The sequence below is a fragment of the Hyaena hyaena genome, unplaced genomic scaffold, assembly GCF_003009895.1.
Source record: "Hyaena hyaena isolate Hyena2069 unplaced genomic scaffold, ASM300989v1 scaffold_648, whole genome shotgun sequence".
Classification (NCBI taxonomy): Eukaryota; Metazoa; Chordata; class Mammalia; order Carnivora; family Hyaenidae; genus Hyaena; species Hyaena hyaena.
In genome coordinates this window covers 315,393-331,465 of record NW_024081279.1, presented here as the reverse complement: position 1 = coordinate 331,465, position 16,073 = coordinate 315,393, and the positions used below count along the sequence as shown (strand labels likewise).

At 37.8% G+C, this 16,073-nt stretch overlaps 1 protein-coding gene across 1 annotated transcript in view; it reads right to left on the bottom strand.

The window, feature by feature from the left end:
• Positions 1-227: 227 nt before the first annotated feature.
• Positions 228-16,073, bottom strand: part of KYAT3 (kynurenine aminotransferase 3) — a 73,020-nt gene continuing 57,174 nt past the window's right edge. The window contains exons 11-15 of the mRNA XM_039216630.1: positions 15,788-15,974; positions 11,860-11,936; positions 11,509-11,595; positions 4,903-4,996; positions 228-336 (exon numbers count right to left, since the gene is read on the bottom strand). Of these exons, the coding sequence (XP_039072561.1) occupies positions 4,931-4,996; positions 11,509-11,595; positions 11,860-11,936; positions 15,788-15,974 (417 nt within the window). The 3' untranslated portion in view covers positions 228-336; positions 4,903-4,930. The remainder of the gene's footprint in view (positions 337-4,902; positions 4,997-11,508; positions 11,596-11,859; positions 11,937-15,787; positions 15,975-16,073) is intronic.

Sequence of the window (16,073 nt, the reverse complement as noted above, 5' to 3'; positions counted from 1 at the left end):
AACAGTATGGTACTGGCACAAAAATAGACCCATATATCAATGGAACAGGACAGAAAGCCCAGAAACAAACCTATGATTATATGGTCAACTAATCTTCAATAAAAGAGGCAAGAATATGCCATGGGAAAAAAACAGTCTCTTCAACAAATGGTGCTGAGAAAATTGGACAGCTATATGCAAAAGAGTGAAACTGGACCACTTTCTTATACCATTCACAAAAATAAACTCACGGGGGATTAAATTACCTAAATGTGAGACCATAAAAATTCCTAGAAGAGAGCACAGACGGTAATTTCTCTGACAGCAACCACAGCAACATTTTTCTAGATAGGTCTCCTGAGACAAGGGAAATAAAAGCAAAAATAAACTACTGAGACTACATAAAAATAGAAGGTTCTTCATAGCAAAGGAAACAATCAACCAAACTAAAAGAACCTCTTGAATGGGAGAAGATGTTTCAAAATGACATATCTAATAAAGGGTTAGCATCTAAAATGTATAAAAAATCTTATAAAAGTCAACACCAAGGGCTGCCTTGGTGGCTTGGTTGTTTGAGTGTCCAACTCTTGGATTTGGCTCAGGTCATGATCCCAGGGTTGTGGGGTCAAGCCCCACATTGTGCTCCATGCTGAGTGCGGGGTTCTGTCTCTCTTCCTCTGCCCTTCTCCCCCATCCCATGCACACATTCTCTCTAAAATAAAATAAAATTCAACATCCAAAAAACAAATAATCCAGTTAAAAATTGGCAGAAGACATAAAGACATTTTTCTAAAGAAGACATACAGATGGCCAACAGACATGAAAAGATGCTCAATGTCACTCATTATCAGAGAAATGCAAATCAAAACCACATTGAGATATTGCCTCACATCTTTGAGATTAGCTAAAATAAAACACAAGAAACAAGTGTTGGTGAGGCTGTGGAGCAAAAAGAAACTTTGTACATTGTTAGTGGGAATGCAAACTGGTACAGCCACTGCGGAAAACAGTATGGAGATTCCTCAAAAAATTAAAAACAGAACTACCCTACAAGCCAGTAATCACACTGCTGGGTATTTACCCAAAGAATATAAAAACACTAATTCAAACAGATATATAATTATTGCAGCATTATTTACAATAGCCAAATTATGAAAGCAGCCCAAGTATCCATCAGTTGATGAGTAAATAAAGTAAATAAATGTGTATATACCACATATACACACATATACACACATATACACATATATGTATATATACGTATATACATACACATATATATACACAATGGAGTATTATTCAGCCACAAAAAAGAATGAAATCTTGCCATTTGCAACAGAGATGGAGCTAGAAAATATAATGCTAAGCAAAATAAGCTAGATAAAGACAAATACCGTATGATTTCATCATATATGGAATTTAAGAAACAAAACAAGTGAACAAAAGGAAAGAAAAAGAGAGACAAACCAAGAAACATACTCTTAACTATAGAGAACAAACAGATGGTTACTAGAGGGGAGGTGAGTGGGGGGATGGGTGAAACAGGTGATGGGGATTAAAGAGTACACTTATCATGAGGAGCGCTGAGTAATGTATAAAATTGTTGAGGAGCACCTGGATGGCTCAGTCGGTTAGGCATCTGACTTCAGCTCAGGTCATGATCTCACAGTTCGTGAGTTCGGGCCCCATGTCAGGCTCTGTGATGACAGTTCAGAGCCTGAAGCCTGCTTTGGATTCTGTCTCCCTTTCTCTCTGCTCCTCCCCCATGCATGCTCTGTCTGTCTGTCTCTCTCTCTCTAAAATAAACATTAAAAAAGTTTTTAAAAAATTATTGAATCACTATATTGTACACCTGAAACTAATATAACTTTTATGTTAACTATACTGGAATTATAAAAAAACTTAATTATAAAAAACTTAATAAAATAAAAAAGTTTAACATTCAATACATTTCATTGTTTATTTAAAAATTTTTTTTTACATTTGTTTATTTTTGAGAGACAGAGTGAGACAGAGCACAAGCAGGGAAGGGGCAGAGAGAGAGGGAGATACAGAATCCAAAGCAGGCTCCAGGCTCTGAGCTGTCAGCACAGAGCCCAATGCGGGGCTTGAACCCACAAACTCAGGTGAGATCATGACCTGAGCCGAAGTCGGACACTTAACAGACTGGAGCCACCCAGGCGCCCCCATTTCATTATGTTTATGAATCAGTCTCACTCTCCTGGCCAGAAGGAAAGCCCTGGAAGGCAGGGATTTTTGTTTATGTGTTCAATGATATATCCTAAGTACCTATAATAGTGTCTGGTACAGAACATGAATTCAATGGATATTTGTTGTGGTGGTTTTTTCCAATGAATATTTGTTAAAGGAAGGAACAAAGGAAGGAAGGAAGGAAGGAAAGAAGGAGGGAGAAAGCAAAGATGGAAGGAAGAAATTTTGCTTTGAAGAGGAAGAGATAACACGGTAGTAGATAGCATAAGGGAAAGGATTTTCTAATAGAAACTTGGGCATGTCTCACTGCTGAGGAGGGGGGCCAGGAGAGGCTGAATATACAAGAGAACCGACTGCACCAAGTGAGAATGTGAGAAGTAATGGGACCCAGAACACAGATGGTAGGATCAGCACTGGCCAAGCCCAGGTCTGCAAAGAGCATATTTAAATCCTGGTGAAAATTCTATCAAGTCCCCAACAAGAGTGGACAGGCTAAAAACTACACACGGGACTTATATTGCTATGCAGTAGTTGGCTCCTAAGGCTCTGGATTTCCTTCTGCCTGACTGGACCTGGTTCTGCCCTCCTACCAATCCTCCCCAATCTGCCCCAGCCCCTGGAGGAAATGAATTAAGAATGAATGCTGATGCAGATAGGTCACGGACCTTTTGGTAGGATCCCAGTTGGGAGTGCTCCTGTTAGCTTTTGTTTTTACATTTTGTTTTGTTTTGTTTTGTCTTTCACAGAAGTGGGAGATGAGGTCATTAGCTATGATTTAATTGTGCTGGTAGTGTTGGGTTTGAGGTGTGAAAACAGGTTGTATATTTTTATTGTGGAAAATGGGAGAGTATTAGGAATTGCTACTATGGTGAAAGGTAGAAAAGCTCATTAGGGTATCATGGAAGGATAAAATCCAGCCAAGGTCAATGATTTGCATTCATGGTTGTTGGCATGTGTACAATTGCATTTTGCTAGAGCAGTGCTCAGCAACTCAGGTGTAAGCATGGAGCTTCAGTCCCAGGGTGGAGTTTTATGGTGTCTTTTTGTTGTTGTTCAGGTAGGTGAAACAGAACAACAAGCAAGTTATTCAAGGCAGCGAAAGTATCTTGCCTGAAGTGATAGATGGTGAAATCTAAGCTGGGTAAGGAAGATATAAGGGACCAAGAGGAATAAAGGGCTCTAGAGACTACAGCAGTGATTATCAAAATTCAGTGGGTATAGAAATCACCTTGGAAAGGCCAGATCCTGGAATTATTTTCAGCAGGTGTAGGGTGAAGATCAGATATCTATTCTCTTTTTTTTTTTTTTTTTTTTTTTTATTTATTTCTAGGAAAGAGAGAGAGACAGCGTGAGCAGGGGAGGGTCAGAGAGAGAGGGAGTCACAGACTGAAACAGGCTCCAGGCTCTGAGCTGGCAGTCAGCACAGAGCCCGACGTGGGGCTCCAACCCACAAACTGCGAGGTCATGACCTAAGCGAAAGTCGGACACTTAACCGACTAAGCCACCCAGGCGCCCCCCAGATATCTATTCTCATAGATTGACTGTGATTCTGCTGTAGGAGTGCCATGTACCATTATTTTTTTAGAAACAGTGGATTTGAAATTATAGTGAGTTTAAAAAGGTGATATATTTTAAGAGCAGATGAGACACACAGAGAGAATGCTATTAGGATAGGTGGTTACAGTGTGAGATGACTAATTTATTATCTCAAAGTTGGCACAGCTTTAAATGATGAAAGGTTCAGGGTGTGCCCAAGAGGGTAAGTGGCTGAAGTGGAGTGTGGAGTAGAGGTGAACATCACTAAAGGTGAGGAGGTCAAAGTGCTGAAGGCCTAGGCAATCCCCGTGAACCTGAAGCCACTCCAGATGATGGCAGTATTGGGGACAGTGAGCAAAGTTCAAAGGCATTGGTAAATGAAGGGGAGAGAACTACACGTGGGGAGACAAAGCAAGGACATGGAGTTGAGGGAATATAACTGGCTGAGTTTTTATACAAGTTAGAGTGATGAAACTCGCTAACATTAGTTGAATGTTTATTGAAGCTTTACATAAATCAATCTATTTTATCCTCACAAACTTCATCTAAAGTAGGTGCTATTGTTTTTGTTTGTGTAGGCTCCATGCCCAATGTGGGGCTCGAACTCATGACCCCAAGCTCAAGAGTTGCATGCTCTACCAACTGAGCCAGCTAGCCATCCTAAAGTAGGTGCTATATTTTATTCCCCTTTTATGATCAGGAAACTGAAGCAATGAGGTTAAACATCAACCAGCTTCTCACAATTCTTTTTTTTTTTTAATTTTTTTTATGTCTTTATTTTGAGAGACAGAGACATAGAGTGAGTGGGGGAGGGGCGGAGAGAGAGACACACACACAGAATCTGAAACAGGCTCCAGGCTCTGAGCTGGCAGTCAGCACAGAGCCCGATGTGGGGCTGGAACCCATGAACTGTGAGATCATGACCTGAGCTGAAGTCGGACGCTTAACCGACTGAGCCACCCAGATGCCCCATCACAATTCTTAACCAAAATGCTACATTGCTTCTCATAAAATGGTAAGTGAAGGTGTTTTCATACATTTCAACTGAAAAACAAAACAAAACAAAACAATCCTGTGGGGTTAACATTTTGGAAAATTCTCTTCAAATTTCATTTGTACTGAAATACTTGTTTTTCAATACCCAGCAGGGAGCAGCAGTAAATAACAATTCCTTACTAGGTCATCTAGTAGAAATGATCTGCATCTATGAAGACTTCTGTCTATTCCATGCCTTAATGATTTCTTCAGCAGCATCCAGTGTACTGTCTTTCTGTAAATAAATGAAATAGTCATCATTACATATCAAATGAATTCAAGATGAAGTAAGATTTAAATATGAAAAATATAACGAAGTCGATGGATCAGAAGATTCATGTAGTGACTTGGAACCCAAGTGTTCCTCAACCCCTGATAACTTGAGCCGGGCCCAGTTGGGCTCCAGCCTGTCCTTGGCCTCTCCAGCACCAAGCTCCAGAGCAATGATTCAGGGAGCGTGTCTTCCCAGGAGATGAGTCATTGGAAGCCTTGCCTGTATTAAGCCACAACTCTGGGAGGACGTGGACAGAAACTGGGAAACGGCATTTGTAGCATCTTCCCTTGTGGGACAGTGTAGTACACGGGTCCCAAGCTCTTTAAAGAGCCCAGCAGCAATCAACTAACCAATCATTTGTAACATTTTATCCCAATACTGCCTGGCTGGAAAAGTGTATGAACCTCATAAAAATTCAATGTTAGAGGAGCTGGAGAAGTGTGACACCAATCACTACATCATACTGCTTTGTGATACTGGCTGCCAGTTCATTGCTTTGAAAGGACATTGAAAAAAATGTAGGAAATTAACTGCCATGGGGCCAAAAAGCATCACCAAACTGTATAAATGCAAATCAAACTCAAAACAGTTTAACCTGATCCCAGCCAAAACCATCTTCAACAGTGTGGACCCTCTCACTATTTATAACCATTATGGCAGCACAAGCAAGCGGTAATGCCAAAGACCCAGACTCATAAATGACACAGATGCCAGCAGCAAGACTAAAGGAGGTGCTGATGGGATTGATAATTATTACTTTTGCTTCCTTGCTTCTCACCTCACGCCCTTCTGCACATGACCTGACACCTCTCATGATGTCCCACTATAAGTATGGGAGATTATAGGACTGATAGTCAGTCTCCAGTTGAGGTATCTGAATGTCTTCAGGAAAGGAATTCATGTGGGGAATATCCTTTTCATTTAAGAAATGTATATCTTTACTGATATTTATTCAATGCTAAGATTTCTGAAAAAAATTCTTTTTCCTTGCTGCTCAGAAAAGTTTACTGAAAATTCTAGTTAACTAAAAGTACTAAAATCTGCGAAGTCTGTCTTCTGCTAAAATGACATTTACGAATAGGAAGATGTGTCTTTCTGACACACAATCGTGGTGAATGGTACTACTACTAGCTGGCATTCGCCTAATTGAAAATAGGCAAGTTGAGCAAATTATAGCCACCATTCATTCAGTTTTGGATAGTACTCTAATGACGTGTTCACTTTAAGATAAAGACAGATTTGATAAAGCAGGAAAAAGTATGAAACATAATAGCGCTAATGAAGACTTAAGTGGATATCTGATCTAAGTGAAGAGAATTTTTCAAAGTAAAAATGGAAAGGCAGACCTACAAAAGGAAAGCAATCAAATTAATATACAGTTGCAGAAACAAATCAGAGAACAGAAGAGTTTACACAGAATAAGAAGCATCCGCTCCTCCTCTCCTGCTGCTTCCTACTATTCCCGTCATCTCCCAAGACGACCTTTTAGGGCAATTTCCGGTTTTAGTTCTAGTGGTTACCTCCAAGATCTAAATTGTGCATTTGGTTCTATTTATCAATTTCAGACAAAATGCAGACTGCTCTGGAGAAAAATTCATTCATCCACACTTCTCTGACCACTCCCATCGATGTTTCATAGCTATAATTACTAATAAAATTCATTTGCCTTTTGTTTTTTTTTACATTTATTTGTTTTTGAGAGACAGAGTGAGACAGAGTGCAAGCAGAGGAGGGGCAGAGAGAGAAAGAGACACAGAATCTGAAGGAGGCTCCAGGCTCTGAGAAAAAGTTCAGCACAGAGCCCGACACGGGGCTCGAACCCACGAACCGTGAGATCATGACCTGAGCCAAAGTCGGACACCAAACCAACTGAGCCATCCAGGCACCCCCATTTGCATTTTGAACAGGTAATACCAGAATTTGGTAAAAAATTAAATTGGTGGATAAACAGTCAAAAACAAGTCTCTTGTTTTTCTCTTCTGCTTTTGCTACTTCTTTTCTTTACTCTTCCCTCTCTACAGAATGATTTAATACAAAAGCCATTAGGTGGGGCTGAGTGAAGCCAGGTTCATATCTGGAGGCAGGGGGAACCTGGGCAGCCTGGTGCAGGATGTTGCAGCCAGAGTGGAGTGAGGAGGGTTTCCAGTGTGGCAGGAGGCGGTGATGACGGCAACGGCAGTGTCAAATGGAACAGGATGCAGAATCTAAGCACGGTAAGCCAGCATCTCTATGGCAGGGTGGCTCTGCGCAGGCTGTCGAAACCTAGACAGGGTGAGGCAGGCATCTGCCAAGGTAGCAGGCATGGGGTGTCAGAGCCCAAGAGGGGTGAAGGATTCCTTGCAGTAGGTGACAGTGGCAGCCTGGTGTGCAGTGTTGGAGCATCAAAGGAGGTCATCTCAGGAGAAGGTGACCACAGTAGCAGCCTGGTACAAAGTGTCAAAGCCTGAGAGGGGTAGAGGGTGTCAGGAGTGGTGGCTGGAAGGGCAGTAGCTCATAGAGAGGGACTGAGTAAAAAAGTGATTACATGATGAGAGCCAGGTTTTTGGGTTTTTTTCAAAGAAGGGAGTTACAAATATGGAAAATCCTTTCGCACAAGACATTCAAAATGTGCAAGTAAATCCACAGAGGGAAAAAATCCTAGAAGTAGAATTTCTGGGTTAAGAAGCATGTACATTTAAATTTGGGTGGAAATATTCAAACTAACTGCTGTTAAGGGATTTTACAAATTATACCTCCACTCTCTATCTATACCAGTGTCTTATCGAACTTTTTAGTTGTTTGGTTGTTTCCAATCTAACAGATAAAATAAAATTTTGTTGCAGTTTTAATTTTCACTTCTTATGAGTAAAGTGGAACATCCTTTCAAATATTTGATAGGTGCTGAGAATTTTACCCATAACCATCGTAAAGTGCTGTTATTGGCTTATTTTGCCTTAAATTTAAGCTGCTTCCTTTCAATTTCCATTTTCTTGACATGTTTTGCCATACTTTTATTTTTCGCATTTCCAACAGGTTGAGTTAGATACATTAACTTTCCCTTGAAACTTCTTTGGGTTCCTCCCCTATCTTCCAATATCGAGTGTTGATGTAAAAAGAGGTGGGTCCGCACTGACCCTCTTACCTGGCCCCAACAAGGCCTGGGTCTTTTTGTCTAGATGTCAAAGTACTGTTTATCTTTTAAGTCCAATATATCTTTTTTTTAATGTTTTATTTATTTCTGAGAGAGAGAGAGAGAGCGTCAGCAGGGAAGGGTCAGAGAGAGAGGGAGATACAGAATCTGAAACAGGCTCCAGGCTCTGAGCCGGCTGTCAGCACAGAGCCCGACGCGGGGCTCGAACCCACGAACCGTGAGATCATGACCTGAGCTGAAGTCAGTCGCTTAACTGACTGAGCCACTCAGGCACCCCTTAAGTCCAACATATCTCAGTGTTAATTGTTCTGTGACAATTTTGCCTGAGACAAGGCATTCCTTTTCAATTTTAGATTTGTCTGTTTTTTTAATGGAAAGCATTCACAAAATAAAACTATAGAATGCATTTCAGTTTCCATTTGTCCCCCACCCCCCTGATTTCCCCTATTAGGGGATTCAACATATTTCACTTGTCTTCCACATCTATGATTTTTCTAATATTTAAAAAAATCTTTGTTCTTTTCCTTGCTTGCTTTTCTCAATCCTTAATATGCTTACAGAAGTACAGAGTGTTTTCTGTGCCACTTCCAATGTCACTACAATTGCCTTTCCCCCTTCAATTTTGTACCTGAGCTCTGACAAATCGCCATTTCATCTTCTTATATTATCTGATGTTATCTTCCGTGAACTTTTAAAATCTCTGCTTTAATCTCATTTGAAAGGTTTTAGATTTGAGCTGTTGATTTTTATTTCCTCTACAGCAACATTCTTCTGGTTGAATATTCTCTTTCTGACACTTGTCTTTCCTTGTACCTTTCTCCTTTTTTCCTTTTAGTATCTTCTTATAGATTCATACCTGATTCCTTCTCATTACTCATCTTTGATTGAATTAGCTTTGTGAGCTCCCACTGCTACCACACCTACTGTTTCTATTGTTCTGGGTAATGAATATGCTACCTACTGACTCTGTCTATGATTTGAAGATGTACCTGCAGATCTGTGTGAGAGAGGAGCCAGTGCAGCACTAGGAGACAGGAGAAATTCTGCCTGGATCACAGCGAAGTTTAACATGACTGATGTGGACTTCAGCGGTCAGGGAGGAGCGTACTTTTTTTTTTTTTGTCCCCTTACAGCTCATTTAAGTCGCTACCTGGCGCGCCTGGGTGGCTCAGTCGGTTAAGCATTCGACTTCAGCTCAGGTTATGATCTCATGGCTCGTGAATCTGAGCCCCGTGTCAGGCTCTGTGCTGACAGCTCAGAGCCTAGAGCCTGCTTCAGATCCTGTCTCCCTCTCTCTGCCTCTCCCCTGCTCTCTCTCTGTTAAATATAAAAAAAATTTTAAAAACCAAAAAACTTTAAGTTGCTACCTGCAATTTGATATATCTTCCTCTACATTGCCCCAATAAGGCTTTCCGTAAAAATGACAGGAGTGAACTAGAATATCTATAACCCAGCTAGAATCTCCTTCCCACCCTGCCCCACATAGTTCTAGATGACACAGCTGTGGGTTCCGGGCCTGCCTTTCATGACGCCAAGTCAGTCCAGAGGAGTTCCCTCTGCCAGGGTACTTGTCCCATTCTTCTGGATGAGGAGGCTGCCTGCTGGCTCCGTCAATAATGTAAAGATGTAGACACAACAGACTTTCTAGGTGTCTTCCCTCTACACCGTATTTGCCAACTCTTCTTCACTTACTGAGGAATTTGTGAATCTGTTTTCCATTCTACTTGTTTTGAATAACTTCCAAGTAGAGAATGGGGAAGGGCTGTGTTTAGGAATTTTAAAACAGAAAGTCTTCTGTTACTTTTTTCCTTTATTAGTTCTGTTTAGAACTTTAAATAATACATCTCTATTTCTAGATCCACTCTGATATGAGAATATTAATGGCTTTACCCTTTCTTCTACATTTCAGTCAATTAAATGTTGACATTATTAAGTTGCTAACATTTTTATTCTCTTCGGAATAAGTCTCCTATAGGTTGTCTACAGATTGTCTCTAAAGGTGAAAACAATGTTTACATCATTCTGACTAGGTTTATAGATGAGTGTGTTTGTAAAGAGTTTCTTGAACATATTAAGCCTGTCTTCAGTGGCAGTAACACCTTAAAAATAGCAATAATACATATATTCTGATATCTTTTTAGCAAAGATCTGATGATAAGGAATTCATTCGGCTTTTATTCATCAGGAATCTACACTTCATATTCAGTTTTAAAGGCTATTTTCCTCGATAAAAGAGTTCTGGGCTTACACATTATTCACTTCAGCAGTTTCAGGATGTCATTTCATTGTACTCTGGTCTCCATTGTTTCTGATGAGAAGTTGCTAAATTCACATGCCTGTGAGGTATAGTTTTTCTTTGGCTTTTTTCAAGATCTTACCATTACCCTTGATTTTCAGCAGTTTGAGTAAAAAGTGTCTAGGTGTGGTTTTGTTTATATTCTGCTTGTGGTTCACCGAGCTTTTAGATCTCTAAGCTGCTTTTTACCAAACACAAGGAAATTTGGGCATTTACTTCTTAAAATAGTTTTTCTGCTACATTCTTTTTGGTACTTCAATTACATGTATATTATCACTTGATATTGTTTCATAGATCTAAGGCTTGGTTCATTTCTCAAAAATAATTGTTCCCTCTGTTTTTCAGGTTGGATAGTTTCTATGAATCTGTAATCCAAATGGGTCCTTTTTTCCTGACATCCTCAATCCTCTCTGTGTTAAGCTCCATATATTTTTCATATCAGAAATCACACATTAAAGTTCTTAAATTTCCACTTGATTTTTTAGTTTTAATTTGTCCACTCATAATGTCCATATTTTCTTTTCTTTATTTTTAATTTATTGATTGATTGATTGATTATTTTTGAGAGATACCACACGCATTCACAGGGGAGGAGATCATTACCTGAGCTGAAATCAAGAGTCAGATACTTAACTGACTGACACCCAGGTGCCCTCCTTTAATTTCTTGAACATACTTATAATCTCTGCTTTAAAGTTCTTATCTACTCACTCCTATATCTGGGTCACCTTGCAATCTGTTTCTACTGACTGCTTTTTTTCTTTATTAAGGGCCACATTTCCTTAAGGCTTCACATGTCTAGCAATTTTTTATTACATGCTTGACACTGCATTGTCACATGGTAATGAGTCTGATAATGTTGTAATACAGTAAACTCAACACTCAGGTGTTGAGTTTTGTCCTTGTAGGCAGTTAATTCCACGGCAGGAAGCCAAAATTTAAAAACTACCTATAAGCATATCATGCCTAGCAATAGAAAAAAAGGTGCTTTACAAATGAGAAGGAAGAACATCATAAATGTATTTTTTAATAGAACAGGGAACTTACTTTAATGAAGCAAAATCGTACAAACTTCTCAAACTGTAATATGGTCTCTGCATTACAGAATGCGGAAACTGGAATGGCTGACAGTTTCTGAAAAATAAATAGAAAAATAAAATAGGAAAACGATTTCTACTTCAAATACTAATTTTAGACTGATAAACATTAAAAACAAATAGACACTTCTAAATATTCACAACTTCCAACGAGAAAAATGTTTTAAAAATCCTCTACATAGCCCTAAGTGGGATATGACATAACAAAACTACAGTTAACATTGTTCAAAACAGGTCAGCAAGGTTCCTTCATAAATTAACCATAAGATACAGCACAATATCTAAAGCCAATAAACATTACCTTATTTTTAGTCATCCATTTCACAAATTTATAGTCATAAGGTTCATTGCTGTCCTTCATATCAGAGAGGTCTGCATCTAAAACAACAATGAAGATTAGATGGCCTATGTATTATATCTGAGGCCAACAGGTATTTCATTTAAATCTATCAAGACTCAAATCTTCTCAGAAGACATTCAGAGAACCTTCTGGAGTCTCATACTACATGGTGGGGTGGGAAGTAAAGAATTCACAGATAAGTTTTACTATCACTCTAAGCCAGAACTCAATATAGATAATCATGTTTGTGCATATAGATCTTAGAACTGGAGAGGAGTAGGAGAAGGGGAGAAAAGAGTGCTGTCTTTCCATCTAGAAATAATGTAAAATCCGATGATCATTATTAAGGAAACACGTCTAACCTTACAGAGTATTCATCAGTAATAATTATATCTCCAAATACTCATTCATTATTAGATTATAAGCTCTACAAGAATAATGCATCTGTATTGCAACCTATCATTTTTCCCAACTCCTAGCATAGAGTCTAGCATGTTAAGTAATGAAAAGCATATCTGTTGAGTGAATAATTTAATGCTATTCATCATTTATAAAGGGAGAATGTCCGTGTAGATCTTCCAAGATATCCTGTTTACTTCTTTCTTCTATATTATGCTTTTTAAACATTAAAAAAATGTTTGGGAAAAACTTCAAATATGTGTTCCATTCTCACCTCTTGCTCCAATCTTGCTTTAAGATCTAGGCAAGATATTTTCTGGCATTCAGTATCAGCAATATGCATTTCATATTATTTCAGTTTTATTAATTTGTACTTTTAGATCTTTTTGAATGCCCCAAAGCAACTAACATTGACAGTTACTGTAATCAATAAAATTTTATAATTTATTGCTCAAAGCAAATTGAGGCAGTTACTTATATTTTATTCATTAAATACTAGTCTCTTCAAATTACGTGTAAAAACCTTGACATTGAAAAAAGCTTCATCTTTATTTTTTTAAGTCTTACTATGTTTTTACTTAATGATTTTATTTCCATTTTCTCCTGTTCTTTAAGAATGTAAAGTTTCCATACAATAATGCTAACAACATATAACCATTTATTGAGTACTCAGTATTTGTTAAGCATAATTGTTTCATTTATTTGAGAGGTAGTGATCTTCACCTTACACATAAGGAAGTTAAATTACTATTTTAAGTTATATGTATGCATACACGTGTGTGTGTTTACTTCAGGTTCAGCTCTAACAAAATAACGACTTAAAGTTAGACTTTAATTATAAGTTATGTCAAAATTTCATGTGACAAGCATTCAAAGGTAACCCAGAGAAAGAAGCAATTACCTACAGCAGACGAAAGAAGAAAAGCAGGATATTAACTAACTGTAATTGGCACTGGTTGTAGTACTCACTTATTCTTGTAAAGCTTAGACAAGTCGAGTTTATTGCCATGGTGCTCATGAGGAAAAAAGGGAATAAATACAATTCTAAAGATTTTACAGTTAGAAGAACATTAGAATCTACTTGATTTGAATACTTAAGTCAGAGATCCTCAAAATACCTAAACATAATATTTCTTTAGATAGCAGTAGGAACCATATTATAATAACACTAATGTATTTAAGTAATCTATTAACATCAAAATTGGTTATTGGTTACTGCATAATTTTGGACCTTATTATCTCACTAGAACAACTGCAATCAGCTCCCTGTTTGTCGTGTTGTCTTCTCATCAAATGGTCCCCTTTATAGTTCTAGGATGAAGCTCACTGATCTGGAAAGTTGCTTAATAAAGCAGAAAAAAGATAAATTCATTGGTTAGGACATGGATCTCTGGGTTAAGAGTCCTGCTCTGCTACTAAGTAGTTGATTAGGTTCAGTAAATTTCTTGATTCTTTCTTTCATCTTTCTCATCTATTAATGGAGATATAATGGCACTCAAAAAATGTTAACCAGTTAGCCATTGTTATGAGTTGTAAAGGGAGTTAACTACTATGTTCATGAATCTTATGCTCTATTTTTATTTTCAAGTTACCATCAAATGAAAATGTTGGAGTTTGCTTATGTCTTTAGCAAATGGTGGACCCAAACTCTAATACCTGGAAGAATTTCCACATTCAAATTAATCTGAGCAGATGAAAGGATACAAGAGAACGAACTTGTCCTCCTATGTAGGAAGGTCTTATAGACATAAATATATTTTCCCCACAGGTGAAAAAGGATTGTAAGGAAGTGACATCTTTTCCCCCCCATCATCACAAATGGTTTTCTAACCAAAATCCTTTCTGTTCCATTACAACCACACTAGCTCAAGATCTGAGACCTAACCTGGTATTGCAAACAAGGTGGATTGACTGAAGACAATATGGGAAACTAAGAATTTAGTGCAATAATCCACACAGAGTCTTCATCGCTGTCTTTTTGATGTTTTATATTACAATGGGATAAATTCCTTTAGAATTTACTATCTGGAACAGCTTGGTCCTAGGAGAGAATTATTCTTATTTTCCATTTATCCAAGAATTAGGTAACTAACTTCATTTTCTATTTGCTCCTGTAGTCACAAAGTTCAGCCACAAGTTAATGCTAATTACAATACTATATGGAACCTAGGCAACTAAAACATTTGCTTCCTCTTCATTTTGTGTGACACGGATCCTCTGTTACATAAATTTCTATTTAAATGTTATTAAACGGAGAACTTTTTAATATGAGTTAACTTAAATGCTTTTTAGAAGCAGATCAAGTATTTAATCAATTACTTTTAAAATAATTCATGTTGAAAACCTTATGGAGTTCCAACTCAAAAGCAAAACTATGCGTGAGGAAATCTGTGACATTTCTTTTTATCATTTCACAAAATGAGCTGTACATTTGGACGTAACAAAAGGGATATCCAAACCTCAGAGTATAGGATATCTCAAGGGGTTTTAAATAAGAACAGAGCTTGGGAGCCAAAAAGATATTTAGCTCTCAGGCAAAAGGACAGCAAAAACCTCTGGGCACCATGGCCTCCCACTTCTCTCACAACAAATGAATAATAATCATTGTTTCATTGTAAAATCAAGTTGCCAGCCTTATAAAACTTGGTATATATAAAAGGCTTTTCAAGTTCAGTGGAATATAACCTTATTGTAATAGCACCCTGAAACAAACAATTTGGCTATAAGTTCTGTCAGAATAAATTATGCTTTTAAATGTACCATTATTATCATTATAGTTTTTTTTTAAAAAAATAAATTATATACAAAATGTTACCATTCTTCTAACTTTAGATTTGTATGGCATGTCAGAATTACATATAACACCTTGAGGTAATATAAAGACCATTGCTTTTTGGAGACAAAACTACTTAGAATCTAGCTATGTGACTTCAGCAAGTTATTTAAAGCTTTCTAAGCGTTCACGTCTTCAAAAACGGAGCTAACAACACCTTCTTCAAAAGTGTGTGTGAAAGTGTTAAGCATGCAGTAGCCTCTCAATAAATATTAGTTTCCTTCTTTACTTCATTTCAGTAAATTCTAAAATAGCAAATATCCCCTGATAGCATCAACCTTTTAGGAATCTCATCTTTCTTAAGTAAAAAGGAAACAAAAATTTTACTCAAAGGAACACAGGGCATATATATTATTTCATGTACCTGTATTAAACTACACACTAGAACAAGATGATAGCAAATTCAATGTTTACTGGAATACCAGTAACCATATTAACAACAGCCACAGTTAAGGTCAGGGATCTAAAAGTCAAAATGATCATATGAAACCAAACCACACCACACCACACCACACCAAAACACTGCCACAACAAAAAGCCATTTTTCATGGACAAAATGTTGATGTGGCTTTGGCAGCTATCTTTACTTCCTAATTCCAATGTAATTTCACACATAAGTTTCCATACATTTGAAATAATAAAAAAACGCTTACAAACCTAGCAAAGACACATCAGCAATGATGAAGTATCCCCCATCAGGAACTATGGGTTTTAGGCCAAGACTTTCAAGTAAATGTATCATCCGATCTCTTTTTATTTCTAACTCTTTTGGCAAAGAATTAAAGTAACACTCTGGGTCATCCATGCGCTTGATGTCAATCCAAAAAGCTTGAGCCAAGGCTTCCTGCATGTTAAGAATGAAACATGTGGAAAGGAAATACAGTAATGTTATTTATTGCTGAGTTTACTGGTGTGATAAAGACTGCCCTAAGTGACATTATTG